General features: G+C 41.3%; 1 protein-coding gene across 5 annotated transcripts in view; it reads right to left on the bottom strand.

Moving 5' to 3' along the window:
* The window catches only part of PIP4K2A (phosphatidylinositol-5-phosphate 4-kinase, type II, alpha), a 164,789-nt gene that overhangs the window by 10,022 nt on the left and 136,451 nt on the right, over nt 1-18,316 (bottom strand). For all 5 annotated transcript variants that reach the window (XM_006760310.2, XM_015561748.1, XM_015561745.1 and 2 more), the window contains exons 6-7: nt 17,831-17,869; nt 3,084-3,197 (exon numbers count right to left, since the gene is read on the bottom strand). In XM_006760310.2, the coding sequence (XP_006760373.1) occupies nt 3,084-3,197; nt 17,831-17,869 (153 nt within the window). The remainder of the gene's footprint in view (nt 1-3,083; nt 3,198-17,830; nt 17,870-18,316) is intronic.

Here is an 18,316-nt window from a genome sequence, read left to right as displayed (position 1 = left end):
ATTTGTTAATTTCGTGAACACTTTTGCTTTACTGAATTACCTGTGCACATCTATGAAATAGAATTCAAGTTCCAAACAGCTGTATTTAAGAGTTATATTTTATTACTTCTTAAAAGTTATAATAATCCTCCTTTGGAGCATTTATCAGAAAACAAAGTCTCAACTGTGCTCACAAACATTTTTAATTTGCATTTTATATCAGAGCAGTTTAGGAGTGTGGCCTCTGTCAGCCTCAAATTCCAGACTGGGTTTAGTAGCTGCCTGTGTTTGAGCAAATATACAGTGTTTCTGGACTCAGCTTTCTCATCCATAAACTGGGATAATAGCAGCACTCACCCTGAAGTTGTTGTTATAAGAGTGAAAAGAGATAATGACCTCATTCAAAAGACTTAGGCTCTCCACGCTCCATAAATGTTGGCTGCCACCTCTCCCTCCCACCACTGCAAGATTGAGAGGTCCTGGGATAGGCCTTGCCAGATCCCATGGGGAGGGCACAGTTTTGCGCTGTGTGACATTTGGATCCCAGTGTGAGCCAATGAGAGGAGAGACCAGCTCTGGCTCTTCACCAGCATGATCAGAGTTGGGCACAAGCTGGTCAGAAGGCAAAAGTGATTTTCACTCTCTGTAGAGCAATTTTTTTTTTTTTTGAGAAAAAGGCTCACATACATTTAATTATGTGCAAAGCTATCTGACCTAAAGTACTTTTCAGGACATATGAAAAAACAGGATTTCAAGTGCAAAAAACAACAACAAGGCAGCGAGAGTCTTAAATGACAATTCTTTACTTTTTTCAACAACACTAGATTATTGAGCTATAATATATTCATCTTTTACTTAAGCAATTAGGTAAAACCAAAAACACCCCATTTGCTGGCCTCTAAAAAACTGAACTCAAACTAACAGGGCAGTCAGCTCAATTAGAAAGCATGGGACTGATGAAAAAAATAAGCCAGATTAAATTCTAGCCTCATTGTCAAGATCAGATGTCAAGCTACTTCACCATAATTACCTGCTTAAAAATTTAATGATGCTTCAGCATGAATTTGAAAACGAAAGACACTGTTATCAACCAGTGAGAATTTTTTTAAATGAAAGAACGCTTTATGCCCTGCTTCCATTTCAACAAAACAGCTAAGTGTGAGAGCCATGTAAACTATCTAAATCCTCTAATCAGCGACATTATTAGAGACAACAAAAGGACTAAGAGGATCCTTATGTAATTCAACTCTAAATCTGAACTGCTTCAGTTACATTATTTCTGGAATCTATCATACAGTGATATACAGCCAACAGAACAAAAGAAGACAATTTTTTTTGGCAGATCACAGATAACCCTAAGGGCAATTTACCATACATAATTGCTAGAACAATATTATTCTCAAGATCAAAGATTTGCTGATTAATGAATAAAAACCCAAGAGTGTATGTCTACCTATGGTACTTAGTTATCAATTAGATCAAGTTGACCCCAAAGGAAGGGGGAAATGCTTAACTAATATGCATTTTAATAATAACCACTGACAACTGAGGAAAAAATAAATGCGTACTCTTTGACATTTTATTTATTTATTTTTAAATTTATTACAGATGTCCCCTTTTCCTCAACCCTGCTCAATAAATGCTTATTAATGAAAGACTGAAGGAAAAATGATATAGGAGATGAAAACAAACACTTTCATCTACTTTTTAAAAGTAGACACTTGTATCTTTCACAGATCACCAATATTTAGGTTCTAAAAGAAGCATATACACCATGTAGGTTAAAATAATGTAAATTATTAAATTAAAATATTTATGACCTAAAAATAATTATACACTAACTTGGTCAGTCTGAGTGTCCTGCAATGGGAGAGATGTTAGAAGATGAAAAGGAAACTGTAATACTGCTCCTGCCTTCATGGGGAATGTGATCTAATGCATGACATTCATTCTGTGGCTCAACTCATTTCAATTGTTTTTGTTTAATGACATGAAAAAGGACATCTTTCCACAAAACCTTTGAGTAGCAAATCTGTCCTGGTATGAGGGGAACTGTATTTCAAAGTAGAAAAAAAAAGCATATACACATACATCTGGACAAAAGGAACAGATCAGAAAAACTTAGTAACTGTCTTATAACCTAACCCATTTCAAGGAAATAACTTTTTTCCTGAATTTATTTCTAAAAAAATTAATAAGAAAGTCCAATTGGGGAACTGCAATGCCTTTACAATAACAGAAGGAAAGGAAAGGATATAGTATTTTTAATTCGTAAGACAATAATTAAAAAGAAAACTCCATCATAGACTTAAAGCCCATTTCCCCATACCATTTTATTTTTCACAACCATCCCCCATGACCTGGTGTCCAAACTGCCTTTGAGCTGTTCCTGGAATGTGTACAGCTGGCTTCATGGGCCTAATGGCACTAGTTCCAGAGAGGCTGGTGAAAATATTAAGGCATCAAGGGACCGAGGCTATGTTTACTAATACTAAGATGTGGTTTTGATGAAGAAAACCCAAATTCAAATGGTTATTAAACATTTGTTTTTGAAATGCTCTGCTGCTTGATAGAATGCAGTCATTCCCCTCCCCCCAATTCAGTGGCCATGGGCAGTCACAATCTGAATGGGCTCTAACTACACCAGGCTATTCCCGCTTGCACAGGCCACCCCCACCCACACAGGCTACCCTCACCCACACAGGCTACCCTCACCCACACAGGCCACCCCCACCCACACAGGCCACCCCCACCAACACAGGCTACCCTCACCCACATAGGCTACTCCCACCCACACAGGCCACCCCCACCTACACATGCTATCCCCACCAACAAAGAGCATGGGAACCAGAGGGTGGAGATATCAGCAGAAGACAGCAGGTACTTTCTTTTGTTTGTTACATAAAAGAGGGAGTTGCTGAACCAGCACACTTCTTTTCAAACTATATCACATACGAAATAAACTTGTTTATATCTGATTTTGATAATGTACAATATATTTTTTTTGCCTTGGTTGTAGATTTAGATGGCTTAAAAAGCTCCTAAAAACCCAATAGTGTTGACATGTAGACAATGGGACTGTCCACTATATTGATTTTCCTTACCTCAACATCCTTTTTTAGTTTCTCCAGGAACACCTTTTTGTTGTCGTCATCAATATAAATCTTTTGGCCCTCATTAATGAAATCATTATCCTTTAAAGTTGGCAGTTCTTTGGCCTAAAACAAATGAACAAAAGAATGAGAAAGAAGCCGGAGTGAAATCTATTCTAGAGAACACCTACACCTTCTAATCCTGGAGGTTAAGTTTCTGCCCCTGGAAATAGAGTGTGCCCTGTTACCACAGGGGTCTTACCCAAGGCACAAATGTGAGGTGGCTTGTGTACCGCAAGGGGGCACTAGTGAGCTATGGCTGCTGGAAGCATTCCCACTAGGAATGGAGGGTGAGATATACACCATATTATAAAGCTTTTGTAACAGATCTCACGGTTTTCTTAGGAATGAACCTGACTGCTTTCTTAGATTCACTTTCTTACAGGAAGTCTTCTAAGTATAGAATTTGTATTCTTGGAATTGTCAGGAACCCTCAATTTTCTTACTGGTACAACCCAACTGTACATCCCCCACACTTTCTGGGTAGCTTTGCTGGGGTCAGGTTACAAATAACATGTTACCTTGTCTCAGAAAAACACCATCCATAATCGTATCTAATTTTTGAGTTGGGGAAAATATGCCGCCAGAGATTAGCCATCTGCCCTCCCAAGCCTGCCTACTCCCATGTAGAAGGAAATTCTGTTTTCATTTGTACAATGTCAAAGGAAAATGGATTATTTTAGCATAAAACATTCAGATAGGAAGTTCTCCTCTTTACAAATAAACAAGAGGGTGGTGAGCTGGTAACTAAACTGGACTTAGGTTATACAACACAAAATAATGGCGGCTATCAAAACATGGGTCACAAGCAGGAAGAAAACGCTAGCTGTGCTACAGGATACCACAGGCACATAAATTTAAAACAGTGTGGATAATTCTATTTAACTTTGTGCAACCTGCACTTTGTGAGAGTTTAAGACCATTCAAAACTCCTCCCCACTCCTTTTTAGCTAACCTAGCTTACTTCCAGTTGAAATGAATCCAACATAATATATTCTTTAATATACTAATGAATGCCTGAATGGTTCTCTTTTCCATAAGTGTGAACTATATGAAAAAAAAAATCCAAGAAAAGAACATATTCTCCTTTCTGGCCCCCATCCCTTCACCCCCCTCATTCAGAACAATAAAAGAAAACTCCCTGGGCATTACTACCATCTTTCAAACACCTGCTCTGCTCACGTCCCCATTTTATAAGGTATACACGCGTGTGTAAACTACTCACATCTATGCGTAAACACACATATATATGCACATATAGTGTGTAAATTCAAATTGGTAGTTTTACTAATGTTGAGAAAATTTGAATAGTTTTGCGATTTTGAATTTGCTATAGCTACTGCCAAAATAATTACTCTTACAAAACAGGTATAGCAAAGCTCAGAAATCCAAAGATCCAATTCAATAAGCGGTTACTGAATGACTGTCATGTATAAGAATGCAGAGATGAGCAGGTCAACATTTCTAGTCTAAAGGCACGAAAGCAAGTGGGCTGAAGACTGGGCAGCATAAGTACATAAAATGTACAGGGAAATGGGGAGAGTGGGGCAGAGACTTGCAAATACTTTTATGGCGAGACATAGAGTCTCAAGGAAATGAAAACAGCACCATTCTCCACAAAAACACGAGAGGGGCTAAATCCCCTAAATTCGTCATTAATAATTAAGAAATAAAGTAATAAATGTAAGAGAAAACCCTAAACTCAAAGAGAGCACATTCATGTTAAATGTTTGATGCCATCACATTGGATCCTTTGTTCTTCCATTAGAACTATAAACACAATGAAGTTACACCACGAAGAAAAATGCAGGATCCGAAGTTTAGCAAGCTCATTCAGGGGTCAGTGAGGCCTGCCACAGATACAAAACTGGAAGGGCCTTAGGAAAAGGGGTTGAAGACAGAGTGATGCACAGAAACTGAGATGGAGAATGATTGTGATTCTCCAAGTAGACAACCTGGGCATTACTATGTTTTGGAGTGTGTACGTCGGGGGAGGGGGAGGGTGTTAAACATCAGATACCTGCCTTAACTCCACAACTCATTTTATCTGTGTACCAAAGAAGGGGAGAGGGCCTTTGTTGTATGAGAGAAACCGAAGGCAGTACACGGCACCTCGGTAGGTGCTGCAATAGCAGGCGCATTCATGCAGGTAACGGATCCCAGCTTCACCCCAGCAGCATGGTCTCCTGTGACCAGCAAGGCCAAACTCTGGATGCCCAGGACCATCCTGCTAAGTGAACTTGTGGCACTACGGACGTACTTCATTGGATCAAGTTTAAAAAGGGCAACCAGACTGATGGAAGGACGTAAGGGCTGATATGATTGAAAGGCTCAAGCGGCAAAGGTAGGTCCTCAGCAGGGCAGCTGCGAGAGGAATCCAACACTGGCCTAAAAACACGCAGCCCACGTGTCTGTGGGATGGCAGAGCACTCAGCAGCCCCAGGGATTTGGAGACCTAAATCCTGAGGTTCCAATCCTGGTTCCACCCCTTACTTGCCAGGAACCAGGGCTGGGTTTCTGGATCTTCTTTAGACAGTTGCCCTATATGCAGAACGGGGACAGCAGCAGCAGCAGCAGCAGCAGCAGCAACCTTAGGCCCGTGCTAATGAGCACCTAACATGCATCAGTTTACTTAAGGTGCTTCATCTCATTTATTCTCTGCAACTGCCTTAACTATCATTCTGAAGCCCATTGTACAAGACGAGGAAGCTGAGCTTAGATAGATGACGCAACTTAACAAGGTCTCACAGCCCAGAAGGTGAGCCTGGTCAGCCAGGTATGCTGAGATGGGAACCCAGGCTGTCTGACGCTTAGTCACTGGGCTAAAGCGGAGTTGTTCTGAAAACTCAACCAAAACCTGAGTATGTAAATAGTGAGTGGCACTTATTATCACCATCAGCGTCATCACCATCTCTATAAGCATTCAATAAATCGTATGGATTTAAAACTGGTATTGCCCTGGCCAATGTGACTCAGTTGGTTGGAGCGCTGTCCTGCACACTATTCCTGGTCAGGGCACATACCCTGGTTTCAGGTTCAATCTCCAGTTAGGGCAGGTGTGGGAGGCAACTGATCAATGTTTCTCTCTTACATTGATGTTTCTCTCTCCCTCTTCACCATCCTCCCTCTAAAATCAATAAAAACTCCCAAAACAAAACAGAAACAAAACTGGTATTAAAGATTGATAGTGCATACATTTTCTTTTAAAAAGAACTTTAAATCGGCCATTCTTTTCTACTAAGAACTAGATGACACAGATAAAAGAAAACCTTACTGCTTACCTTTTCAGAAATTTCAAGCTTTCTGATGGTGAGCAACATTTATATTAAAAACTCTAAACACACACCATTTACAAAAGAGATGATAATTATTATGCTGTGAATTAAAAGACTTAAATCTCCGGTGTCACACTGCCCACAAAGGTGGCAGAGGCGATGCCTGCAAAGCAGCCCAGAAACCACCGTGGGCAGCCCTGGCGTCTGCCCTTTGCTTTGCAGCACCGGATTATTTGCACTTAGGAGTGTTTTGAAAGCCTCAAAGTCACTGGGTCTGGTTCTTTAATGGGCGTCTTTCATACTCTTTCTAGTTCAAAGCAGAGCCAGCCGGAAGGTGGAAGAAAGCACTGGAGCTAACGACATCAGGTCAGAAACACTTAACTGTGGACTCCCCAAGGCTAGCGTCCAGCCAGCAGTCAGCAACCTTTCTAAAGTGATAGCAGGTTAAGTCTTTATTTACTAGTATTCACTCTGAATTAAGTTCTTCTGCCAGTTCCATGTAGACTGGGAGCCTCCAAGTGTGAGGGGGGACTTGCGGAGTACCGCGCACGGCACATGCCAAGGAGGACGGGGCATGGCGGGACCTGCTGTGCCACCTCGGCAGCCCTGGGCTGCGGCTACGCCTGGGGCCCCGGGAGCTGCTCCCAGGCCTGGCTGGCAGAATGAGGCTGTGGAGTTCAGCACGGCCCAAGGTTCATGAGGCAAAGTGACTCTCCCTTTTGCATGAGGTAAGTCTACTGGGGTCTGGTGGGCCTCAAATGGCATCCATCTCTATCAATGTGACGTGGAAAGCTACAAGCATAAGCAGAGAGACACCGTTCCTCCTGCCACCTAGCTATCCTGCTCCCACTGTTTGGGTAACGTTAGCAGATGAATATCCCTCACACTTTCCTGCTGGGTGATGCCAGACCACGGTGCAAGTTTCTTCTTAGGACATGGACTGAAGCCTGAGGTTATGAGCACAGACTAGATCAGCCACCTGGGTTATATCTCCACTCCTCCAGTTATTAGCTGTGTGAGTTTGAACAACTTACTTAACCTCTCAGGTGCCTCATCTTTAATTGGGGATTAGCAGTCAGCACTGCTGTGAGGATTACACAAGTTCATATATGTAAAAAGCTTAGGGCAGTGCCTGCCACATGGAGGGTCATTCTTGCTATTTGTTGGTCATGCTCCCACGTGCGGCTTGCAGTATCTAGAGTTAAGCTCATCAGTGCTAAATCCAGAGCAAGACTGAAAACAAACAAACAAAACATGTTGGCATATGGAACTAGTAATATACTGAATCAGCTGCTTAATGTGCCCAAACCTCAGTTTCCTTATCTATATAATGGGAAGTTAATAATACCTACCTAATAGGGCTAGTGTATGAACTAAATGAAAAAAAACACACAGTGCTTGGCAATAAGAACTCGCTCTATATTAGCTCGTGTCTTAGTTACACATAAGCCATAACCAATATAGTTACAATAGTGTGTTTCTTACTAGTGAAGAATAGACTTATCCTTTTTTATCCTTCCTGCTTTTTTAAAGAAATAAGCTCTTTAAACTTGGGATACCAGTAACCTAGACCATAGTTACCATTTCCTTTGTTTTCAGGTTTTATTGTTAGTCACAAACGTCTCACATGAATTTTCTACATGTTGTCTTTACATTTTGAAGATACTTTCTTTCCTTGCTGCACACAAACCTGCCACACACAAGTGCAAGGTTGTTATTTCATTTCCCTGCATCAGACATGGGAACAGAGAGGTACATTAGGTGCATTAAAGGCAACACTGGCCAGAGGCTCTGATCCCCTGCCGCGTCCTTGCTCTCTGAACCTCACTGTGAACTGTCCTGGCCAGAGAAACCTGTGACCCACTGCAAAGGCCTCCAAATCAGAAAACCCTCACTGAAAACGCCCTCATTAGAAGTCTAAAGAGAGTAAAATGTTGCTATATAATAATAAAAAGTGGGTAAATTAACTTCTTAGAATAATAAAACATCTAAATTTCTATTTAATAATACGGAATAAAATTTAGTCTTTAAAATAAATTCCAAAGACAGGAATTTGCTGACTTTTGTCTTACCTTAATTTTCCATGGGTTAGCTTTCCTCAATGAGTATATCATAAGAGTGGGTAATTTAGTGAATGCTATTTTGCTGACCTAAAGCAAACATTCACTAACTGAAATCTTGTAGCCAGAAAACATTAACCAAAGTACTATAGTATAATAAACTCCCTGGGAACATAACTTGCTAGGAGGGGTAAAAAGAAAACTGTTTCAGTATAACATGTTTCTCCCTTTTTGTAACTACATTATTGGGTGAAAGGTTTTTGGTTTCTTTGAAAACACAGTATTATTGGCTGTTCCTCAGCAAGTCTATATTCTTCAATAGAAGGAAGCGCATTATGTAACAATATTGGTCATGGTCAAAATGACTTATATGTCACTAAGGCATGAATGAACATTGATGACGACAGAGTCAAGATTTACACAGCTGTATCGAAGCTTGAAGATACCCATCGTCTGAAGATAATATCTTAAATGTATAAATGCTTTCACATATAAATAGTTACTTATTCCCCCCTGCTCAATAAAAGATCTAAATGATCTTAAAGGAGAGATTTGGCCAGGATTTAAGATAAAACAGAAATATGCAGAACTAACAGCTACAAAGTTTAGAGCTCTAATTTTTAGAAACGAACATGTGCTTCTGTGGCCAGCTCAGCAGAAAAAGACCCAGGAGTGAAGGCGGAGAGCAGCTGCGGATTCCAGGAGGCCATGGAGGCACGGAGCTCCACTCTTCCCAAAAGAAAGGTGGAGAGGAGATAAGAACAAGGCACTGGAATCTCCCTTCTAATATAAAAATATTTAGCACTTTTAACAACCACTTTAAATTCCAAATCACTGAAAATTTTGCAGATTCTCTGAAAACAAACCACACACACACACACACACACACACACACACACTAAATGCTTATCAAAAGATTTACATTTTCTATTTGTTTCAAATGGAAATTAATCTGTTTGTTTACTTATTTCATTAGGTCCTGTGTGTTGAATGCTGTCATATTCACAAAGTTTAGTAATATTGGATATTTTAAAAGTTAGTAAAGCCAGAAATTATACAGAAATTTTATTTTACTGAGATGTTAAAATCTAATTAACTTTTAGATGACTCAAACATTTTTTTTAAAAAAATCACAGATATTTGAAACCTGTATTCACATTCAAAAACATAACTTTAAATACACAGAATTCAAACTAAAATGAGACTGAATTTTTATCATCATTACACACACACATTAAATTTAATTACATTAAATTTAATTACATTAAATTATACAAAAAATATTGCATTTTAAATGGCCAGTAACAATAGGGGGGGGGGGGAAACACATGTATTTGAAGTGCACAGAGCCAAAATCTAGAGCCTACAGAACCAAGTTGTTTTTTTTTTTTAGCGTGGATGGAAACCTTAGCAGGAAGATAAACTGTACTCCTGTCACACTTGAGTGTTTAACACAAACAGGATTTTGGTACCAGAAGGTTTCAATGCAAAGGATAATACACAGCATAGTACCCTGTGATTAAAGGACTTGTATTTCAGAAAGAAACGAATTTTTGTTCGATGTGCTCATTTGGCAACCCATTTAAAAGAAGTCTAATTGTAAGCCTTGATGTCAAAGATTGCTGCCTGGTGTCCCTTTGATGGGTCGTGTTGTGACACTTGGAACTGAATACACAACATAAAAAATATGTACTAATTACTGTCTCATGTTAGGAACTGATTTACTTGTTGCTACAAGCTTACCTAAATGAAAATAAACTTGCAAAAAAGACTAAATCCCTTTTCCCCACGCTTGCCAAAAAAACTTCATAAAAGTCTGTGGGGCTGAAAATACACTCCGGAAATATTCCTGTAGGGGAGAGAATTCTAGGTAATCCTGACAGTGGAGCAGGGATAACGATGATTTGATTGAATATACGTGGTACCAATTCTGGGGTAATAAGAGATGTTAGAGATTTATAATAAAATCAGTTCTGCTTCTCAAAAATATCCAAGCCACAAATTTGATACATGAAAAAGCAAATTTGTGAAACATGGGTAAAAATACATACAGAAATAGTAGGGGTAAAAGGCGTTTTCTCACAAAGGCACATATAACAACCTCCCTTAACAATGACAGCAGAATGGTCTATACAAGTTCATGGCTTGGGAAATGATCCAACAGTTCAATGATAACTTATAATTTCCACAAGGAGAAGGTGTACATTTGTGACTAGCACCTGAATATGAGTTCTTATTTTGAATGTGTTTGTTTCTATATAAATATAGAAAGAGAACATACCTCAACATACTTGTGAAAATACCTCAACATGACTTGTGAAACAGTGCTACACTTAAGAAGCACAAAACTGGGCGAGCCCTATCCTAATTTTGCAATTTGGAACTGTTAAGGCAGGCAGAACACAGCTGCTGGTTATTTATTGCCCCTAAAATTTTCAAACTAACATTAAAAAAGTGATAATTGATTCCTCTTCTAATATTGTCATACTTTTCAGAACATAATGGCTCTTTAAGTGGCCATGTCAAAGGTGGCAGTTTGGTTTTCCTCCACAGGCTGTGCTAAAACAGTTAAGCTGCATACAAAATTCACAAAACAGACTGCTACAATCTGATCGAAAGATTCTGTTGCATGGACATCAATAGTGATGATCTAAAAAATCTCAGAATCTGAAAACTTAAGTTTGCTACGTCCTATAGTTTCATCTGCAGCAGCGTGGCTTAAATTCAGGCAAAGCACTAAATTTTGGAAGTCTTCTCTCTACTCCAAGTCTTTCTGGAACTACCGGGATAAGAGTTGTCAGCTTAAAAAAAAAATCTCACATCTAACAGCACTGCTCCATGTGTGCTTGGGATCTCTACGTTGAGTTCATTCCAGTGAAAAAATTAATGTAAGGCAATTGAGATTTTACACAGACTGGCTGAGGGGTTTAGCGCTGTCATCAGGAAGATGCTCACCAGTCGTGTGCATGTGATCTTCCTTTTTCACACACGCTCTTTCCAGTTGGGAGAAATTCCAAATGCATTGAGTTTTAAAAACTCCCAGAATAACCCCTATGGTTTACATCATAGGGCTCAGAAGGCTTGCTCAGACATCTGCTGACACAGTATGATGGTTCAGAACATTTTTTCCATTAATAACAGCAATCGCCTTGGCCTGTACCTAAAACAGACAGGGTTTTGGTGGCTGCCAACTCCAGGACTTCTCCAAGTCCAGTTTGCAGCTGAAGCGCACCTCGGGAGGGCGGGATGGTTTCATTTGAAACCAGAGAGCCTTATAAACACGAAAGTATGAGGACCAGTGATACGATCAAATCCTTTTTAATTTTACAAGTGAGGACAAACCCCAAACTTCCATTAATGGCAGAGCAGGGCTGGGGACTCGGTGGCCCTAACACTGTGTTTGGGGTCTTTCTCCCAAAGCCCCTTTTCATAAAGCATCTCGGGGCCACAGGGCAGGTGGTGCCAGCGCTGCCTTTAACGTGAGGCCTGAGGAACAGGCCCTGCTTCTGCTCTGAGGGGCGCTTTCCCCTGCACTGTGGGTGTCGGGGAGGTGTTCCTCACAGTGCCTGGCAAGCCGAAGCGATTCACTTCTACTTTGGAAGAAAAGAAATTTTACAGAAGGCTAAAGCATCCATGGGTCAGGCCTAAAAACCCTGGCAATCCCCCTATAAACGACCATCCGCAAACAGGGGGGAAGAAAGCACTTTTAACTGACAGCCGAAGAAACACTCCCAGAGGGACAGGCGGCCGTGCTTTTGAGCCCCAGGCTCCGCGCCGGCCCTGTCGTTAGGTTACTTTTAACTGCAGTCTGAAGAACCAGATAGAGGTAGTAATTAATTATAATGTGTTACAATTTAAAAATCACAAAAGAAATGCTGAGAACTGCTTTAGGAAAGCATTTTTCGATGTAAGGGTATTAACAATGAATTCTCCTGAACCTTCAGCCAGCAGTAGGTAAAATGTCAGCGAGGGTGACAGTCACTTAATTGCCAGTGCAATTCACAATGCCTAAGAATCGACAAGGCGGCTTGTTGTAGTCCATTATCAAAGTGTCAACAATGATTATTGCCAATATAGTTATACAAATGCCAATTGCAGGGCAGCTGTTTTCTTTCAAATGGGTTGAAAGAAAGGGAGAAGGTTATATGTTAAAAGGAATCTTCTTATTGGGACCCTCTGACTCCACTCCACAGCCTTGCCTTTACCTAATAAAATCAGACACGAGTTTTGAGAAGAACTGTGCAGAACGATGAACAAAATGCATATTTGTGTAAATCCCCAGGACTCGCGTTCTCGAGAACATGGGCTTTTTAAAGAGTCAGGTCAAATCCCTCAGAAATCAAGTGAGTCCAGTTATGTTTTCTTTTACTTCCCCGGATTCCCTGCTGAGGAGCTTGCTCGCTGGCAGCATGCGAAGGCTGTCATTTGGTAAAAAGCAGTTCGCTCAGCTATAATTACTAATTTGATGTCACACTGGAATTGCAGCGCAGCTGTGAAAAGATCGACCACCGGGGAGATTCGCATTTCTCTGTCTCATTTAGAGGAGGCTGAACTGCTGGAGCCATGAATGGAAGATGCCCTTCCATTAGAAAGGAAAGAATTAAAGAATAGAACAAGTCATAGCAGCTGTCAGAATTTGAAAACGGTTTAAAAAAAAGAAAAGAAAAGCACCGTTCTCGCTCTCTCTTTTTTTAATTCAAGACATCTGTACTTGCATGTCCTGATACTTGTTGCCATGAAAGTGATCCCATTTTTTGTTGGAATATAACTTCTTTATTTCCTTCAGTTTCACCTTCATTATTATGCTAATGCAAATCACACTAATTACATGTCAAGCTGAAATCGAAGGGAAGGGGCTTGTCTGCACTATATCACTAAATATTTGAAATGACAGTTTTAAAACTTGTCACCAAGTTAAAAGTACGGGGAATTAAAGCAGTTACAATGAGTCAAATGAAGAAAAACAAAGAGCCAGATTATGAGTTAAGCGGTGCTGACGGAGATTCTCTATGAAAACTGTTCTCTCCACCAGGAAAATCATTTTGTAGAGAATGTGGTTACACAGTGAGAGCAACGGAAATAATATTCGTACAAATCATTTGGTTTCATGTAGAAAACAAATATTTTTAGTCATCTTCCAAATATTTCTAAGGTAACAGCGATGACCTTTATAGTTTTATTTGTGAAGACAAAAAACAGCCTGCTTTCTGGACAAGTGAAAAATATTAACTGATCATGGAGAGAAAACCTGATCATTGGTGCAAAAAAGAAGTGCAGAAATTTTGGGGGGACTTAAAAACCCAATGGGTTTATGAGTTCAGCTCCATTAATGCATTTGTTTTTGTGTATTATAGTTGAGTCAATGTTACCTCATTGTGGCTGCCATCTCCAAGAGACCTCATCTCCTATTGCGGGCACACTCTCCGCCATCAATTACCGATTTTAATTACTCTTACATTCCATATCTTCAAGAGATTATCTCTGGCCCCTTCCCAGGGAGCACTTATAACCTAGGACAGGGGGTGGTTTGGGGCATCTCTTCTTCTGGAAGAAGAGCTTTCATGAATTCTAAGCCCAGAAAGTAAAGCACAATTCTTCCTCAGGTGACTGTGTACACAGTGTAAGCTACAGTGACATGGGATGTGGCTACAAAAATGCCTACTTTCCACAAATGGAGGAAATAGGAATGGGCTGTTTTGCCAACGTAGTATAAAACAAAATAATTTATTTCACTACTTTTTTTAATTTTTAAATCAAGACTCAGATGAACTGCTTTCGTACCATATTTAACTCCAAAATAATGTTTTTGTCAGTGTAGTGAATGTTTCCTTCTTCATCTTCATGATTTATAGGATTCATGTGTGTGTGTGTGTGTGTGTGTATGTTGATTTCAGAGAGGAAGGGAGAGGGAGACATAGAAACACCAATGATGAGAGAGAATCATTGATCAGCTGCCTCCTGCACACCTCACACTGGGGATCGAGCCCACAACCCAGGCATATGCCATGCTGGCCGGGCTCATATGCATTTTTGATAATATGTTCTTTAAAAAAAGGAGAGAGAACTCCCAGACATTTAGAGTAGCAGATGTAGCAGTTAGAAAGGTGCGCTCTGGGCTGGAACCCCAGCTCTGTCACATCGTAACTGTGGGACCTTGGACAAGTCACTCAACCAGATAAATAACTTCATTTATGCAAAGGAAGTAATAATAGCACCCACCTCACAAGGTGGTTGTAAGGATCACATAACCAAATTCACGTAAAAATTAAAAGTGTTTGGCACTTGGAATGCACTTAACACATGTCAGTTATTATTACTTACCTTTATACTTCCCAATATATTAAGATTAACATTTAAAATATAAGCCCAAGATTAAGATAAAATTTCTCCTCTGCCACTAATTGTGTGAAACAGCACGGGAGCTCAATTTTCCCTCTCCAATCTGTCCCAGGTGGGGGTGGGGGGGGATTGGACTCTGATCTCTCAAGGCCCCTCCTGTCTCTGCCTTTCCAAACCCACCTCCAAAGAGATGTTCTGAGGAATAATTGGCACATATTACAAAGAGGATAAAAGCACCCTACATAATTCTCAGAAAAAGGGTTTCTCTTAAAGAAGTCATATATCCTTAAGTTTTTTTCACAGAAACCTATGCTAACCTCACTAAACTTTTTTGGTGAGGCGGGCAGTGGAACTGTGGTGAACGCCATGGGTTTCTGGAAAGAATGGGGTCCCACAGGTTGGGCCACAGTATTGGGGCGTGGAGAGAAAGACAGGTAAATGAAAGTTCTGCTCCTGACGAAATATTACAGCTATGAGGACCTCAAATACTATGGTTTTCAATCACGCAGGTTCTTGCTTTATAACTTAGGCTTTATCAACAGCCATTCCATGAGCTGTAACTGTCTTTCTCAGCATTGGTTATTGTCAAAGCAGACCAAGTCCTTGGCGATGCGTCTGCAAGACATCCATATGATGCAAACAGAGGAGAAAGGCTGCCAGCAGCAGTCTCAAGGGACTTGGGAACGAAGTGAAAACAGCAACCAACAAGGAATGCTGGATGCCATCACACCCACAGTTCTTACTCAGGGGCTGGCTTCGTGCTATGATGCTGAAAAGTCTGGGTGGCTCTTTAAATAGTCCAGCTATTTGCTCCTAGGAGAAAACCCCAATCATATGAAACCCCTGAATTTCTCATGGACTAAAACTTGAATACCTACTTGAGTTCTTTGACACCTGGAAGAAATGTTTAGTCATAACAACATGGAAGTCGACAGTCCACTGTTTCTGCTTCTTTGGCCAAAGCCGGTGCCTTCAGAGTGACTTACTTGGAGGTTGGAAGTGTAAAAATATATTCACTTGTGTACAATAAACATACAAGTGGTCAAAGAAGGACCTACCATTTCATTTTTCTCTTCTCTCTTCTTAACCCATTGCTATCTGGCTTCTGCTACACCCACCCATTGTCACCGACAAGGAAGGTTGCCAGTGAGTTCCCTGTTGACAAGTCCAATGGGTAATAAATGACTCAGTCCTCATCCTACCTAACCTTGCAGAAGCATTCTCTCCCTCTGGTTTCTGGGACAATATTAGAGTGCAAATTTCATGAGAGTGGGGGCATTTTTCACTGAGGCACTTCTCATAATGCTTGGCAAAATGTTTGCTCATTACAGATGCTTAATAAATACTCGGAAATGATCCAGTCTTTCCTGGGTCATCTCCTATGTCTTTGGCTGATCTTTTGCAAGTCTCTCTTCCTTGACTAGTATCCGTCAGCCATAAGTGACGATGTCCCTCTGAGCTGGCTCCAGGCATGCTTCTCCTGCTCCTTACACTCGTCCTGAGTGGCCTCATCGACTTCCCTGTCTCTGCTGATCATCCCTCCCATGAGGTTTCCCAGGCCATTTCTTCCAGTCAAAACTCTCTGCAGCCTCTAGTGCCTATTGGGCACCTCTGATCTGATGCCACATGACCTCTCAAACTACTCCTTCCACTCTGCTCCCTCTCCGACAGTGAATTCAACACCCAATTATCCGAACCAGACACTTGGGAGTCACCCTCAATCCCGCACTCCCTCCACACACGCTCCCTGGAACCATTCACCTCCCACATTCAATCTCTGGGTTCTGTGGGTTCTTTTCCTAAATCACTCTGAAATCTGTCATATTCCAGTGTCCTAGCCCAGGTCAACATCTCATCTGGGTTACTTCAACAGCCTCTCCACTGGTCCAGCTTCCTGGCTCCATCTCACCCTCCAGCTAAAGCACCAAGCATACCCCCTCTATGCTCATGCACATGCTACTCTGATGGCCTTTCCCCTGGCTAATTCCTACTTATCCTTCAAGTTTCCACACGCCACCTCCTCCAGAAAGCCTCCAAGCTGGAGTCAGGCGCTCTTGCTGCGTGATTCCTTCCTATGGAAAGACTGATCACGTGACACTGTTACTTCCTATTAATGTCTTTATCTTCTGCGAGATGTATCGGCATGGTTCATTATTTTAGCCCCTGAAGCCAGGACAGTAACCATAGAGACATTCACAAACCCTTCTAAATGAACTAGATTTCCAGATCCATAAAACTCAAACCAGAACTGAATTATATCATCCTGAAAGAATTTAATTTCAAAAACAAAAACAAAAACCTAAGCCCAAGCTTTCAGATGGTTTATTAAAAAAAAAAAAAGACACTTTTCAAGGTGAGGAATAATGACTGAGAGTATAGAGTTGCCTATCGTATAAGCAATGCCAATTTCAGTCAAAGCACTTCCCAAATTCTTAAACAAATTGACTGATGCTGAATCTGTCTATAATCTTGCATAATAAACTAAATGTGGTTTAAATTTCCTACTGTCCAGTGACTCAGGACAAAAAAGGACAAAGTCTCCTGCCTAATTCTTTAAGTAAAAAATACTCGAATCAAATCTTAACATTTTATAGTTGGAAAAGAGTGTAAAGCTTATGCAAGTCAACATTTTACACGTGAGAAACGGGCGCACAGAGGCAGAGAAACTCGCTAGGTCACACCTGGCTAGTGAGTGGTCAAGGGTAGGGTTAGGGCCCTGCTGCTGCACTGTACCTGCCAGTGTTGGTCATAAGTTACTGTGCAGGCGCCTGCGTGAAACATTGCAGTGAACTGTCTCTTCCAACTGCACTTAAACGAATAACCACCTCATTATTCAGCCAGGAGGTATAGACAGCTGCTCTGAGGAAGAGAGGTACAGTGAAATACTCCAGTTCAAAAATGTGCTTCTCTGGTGCACACAGGAGAAATCGCAGCAGCGGGAGTCAGAAGGAAGGATGAAATAAGGATGGGGATGCTGCTCGAACATGCCCATAGGATCACGGTGAGGGGTATGTCGGGCACTTACCTTTTCTTTGTCACTAGCTTCTCTGGCCACTGTGGAGCCCTGAAACACAAAGAAATAATAAAAGCTTGCACGTGAGAGGCCCTGCATTTCATGCTTAAAATGTGCAAACGTCCCAGGGCAAAGCACGACTATAAATGGGCACCAGCTCTGCTTTGGCGCTTGTCCTGCGTGAGCTCTGTCCCACCCTGGTCACTACTCTGCCTGGTCTGCAGGCGTTTCTGTTCACTCCCTCTGAGCCTTTCCCTGTCACGTCACCTGTGCTGCCTTCTCCTGGTCCTTGCCTCCCTGCTGGACATCAGGCGATCACTGGACAGTCACTTACCACACACTGGATCAGAACCACACTCTCCTTTTTGCATCAGTGGCCAGAATGGTTGGTGTTGTGACATTCAAAGGTGAAGCGGGCCACCTGCTGGCCGCAGTGACCACTGGGGCATCAAATGCCTCTTATCCCACATCACGTCTCCAGATGCGCCCGTCCTCGCC

This window comes from Myotis davidii, unplaced genomic scaffold, assembly GCF_000327345.1.
Source record: "Myotis davidii unplaced genomic scaffold, ASM32734v1 scaffold1176, whole genome shotgun sequence".
In the NCBI taxonomy this organism is placed as follows: domain Eukaryota; kingdom Metazoa; phylum Chordata; class Mammalia; order Chiroptera; family Vespertilionidae; genus Myotis; species Myotis davidii.
Note: the sequence above shows the minus strand (reverse complement) of the source record. Positions and strands in the feature narration are given on the sequence as shown.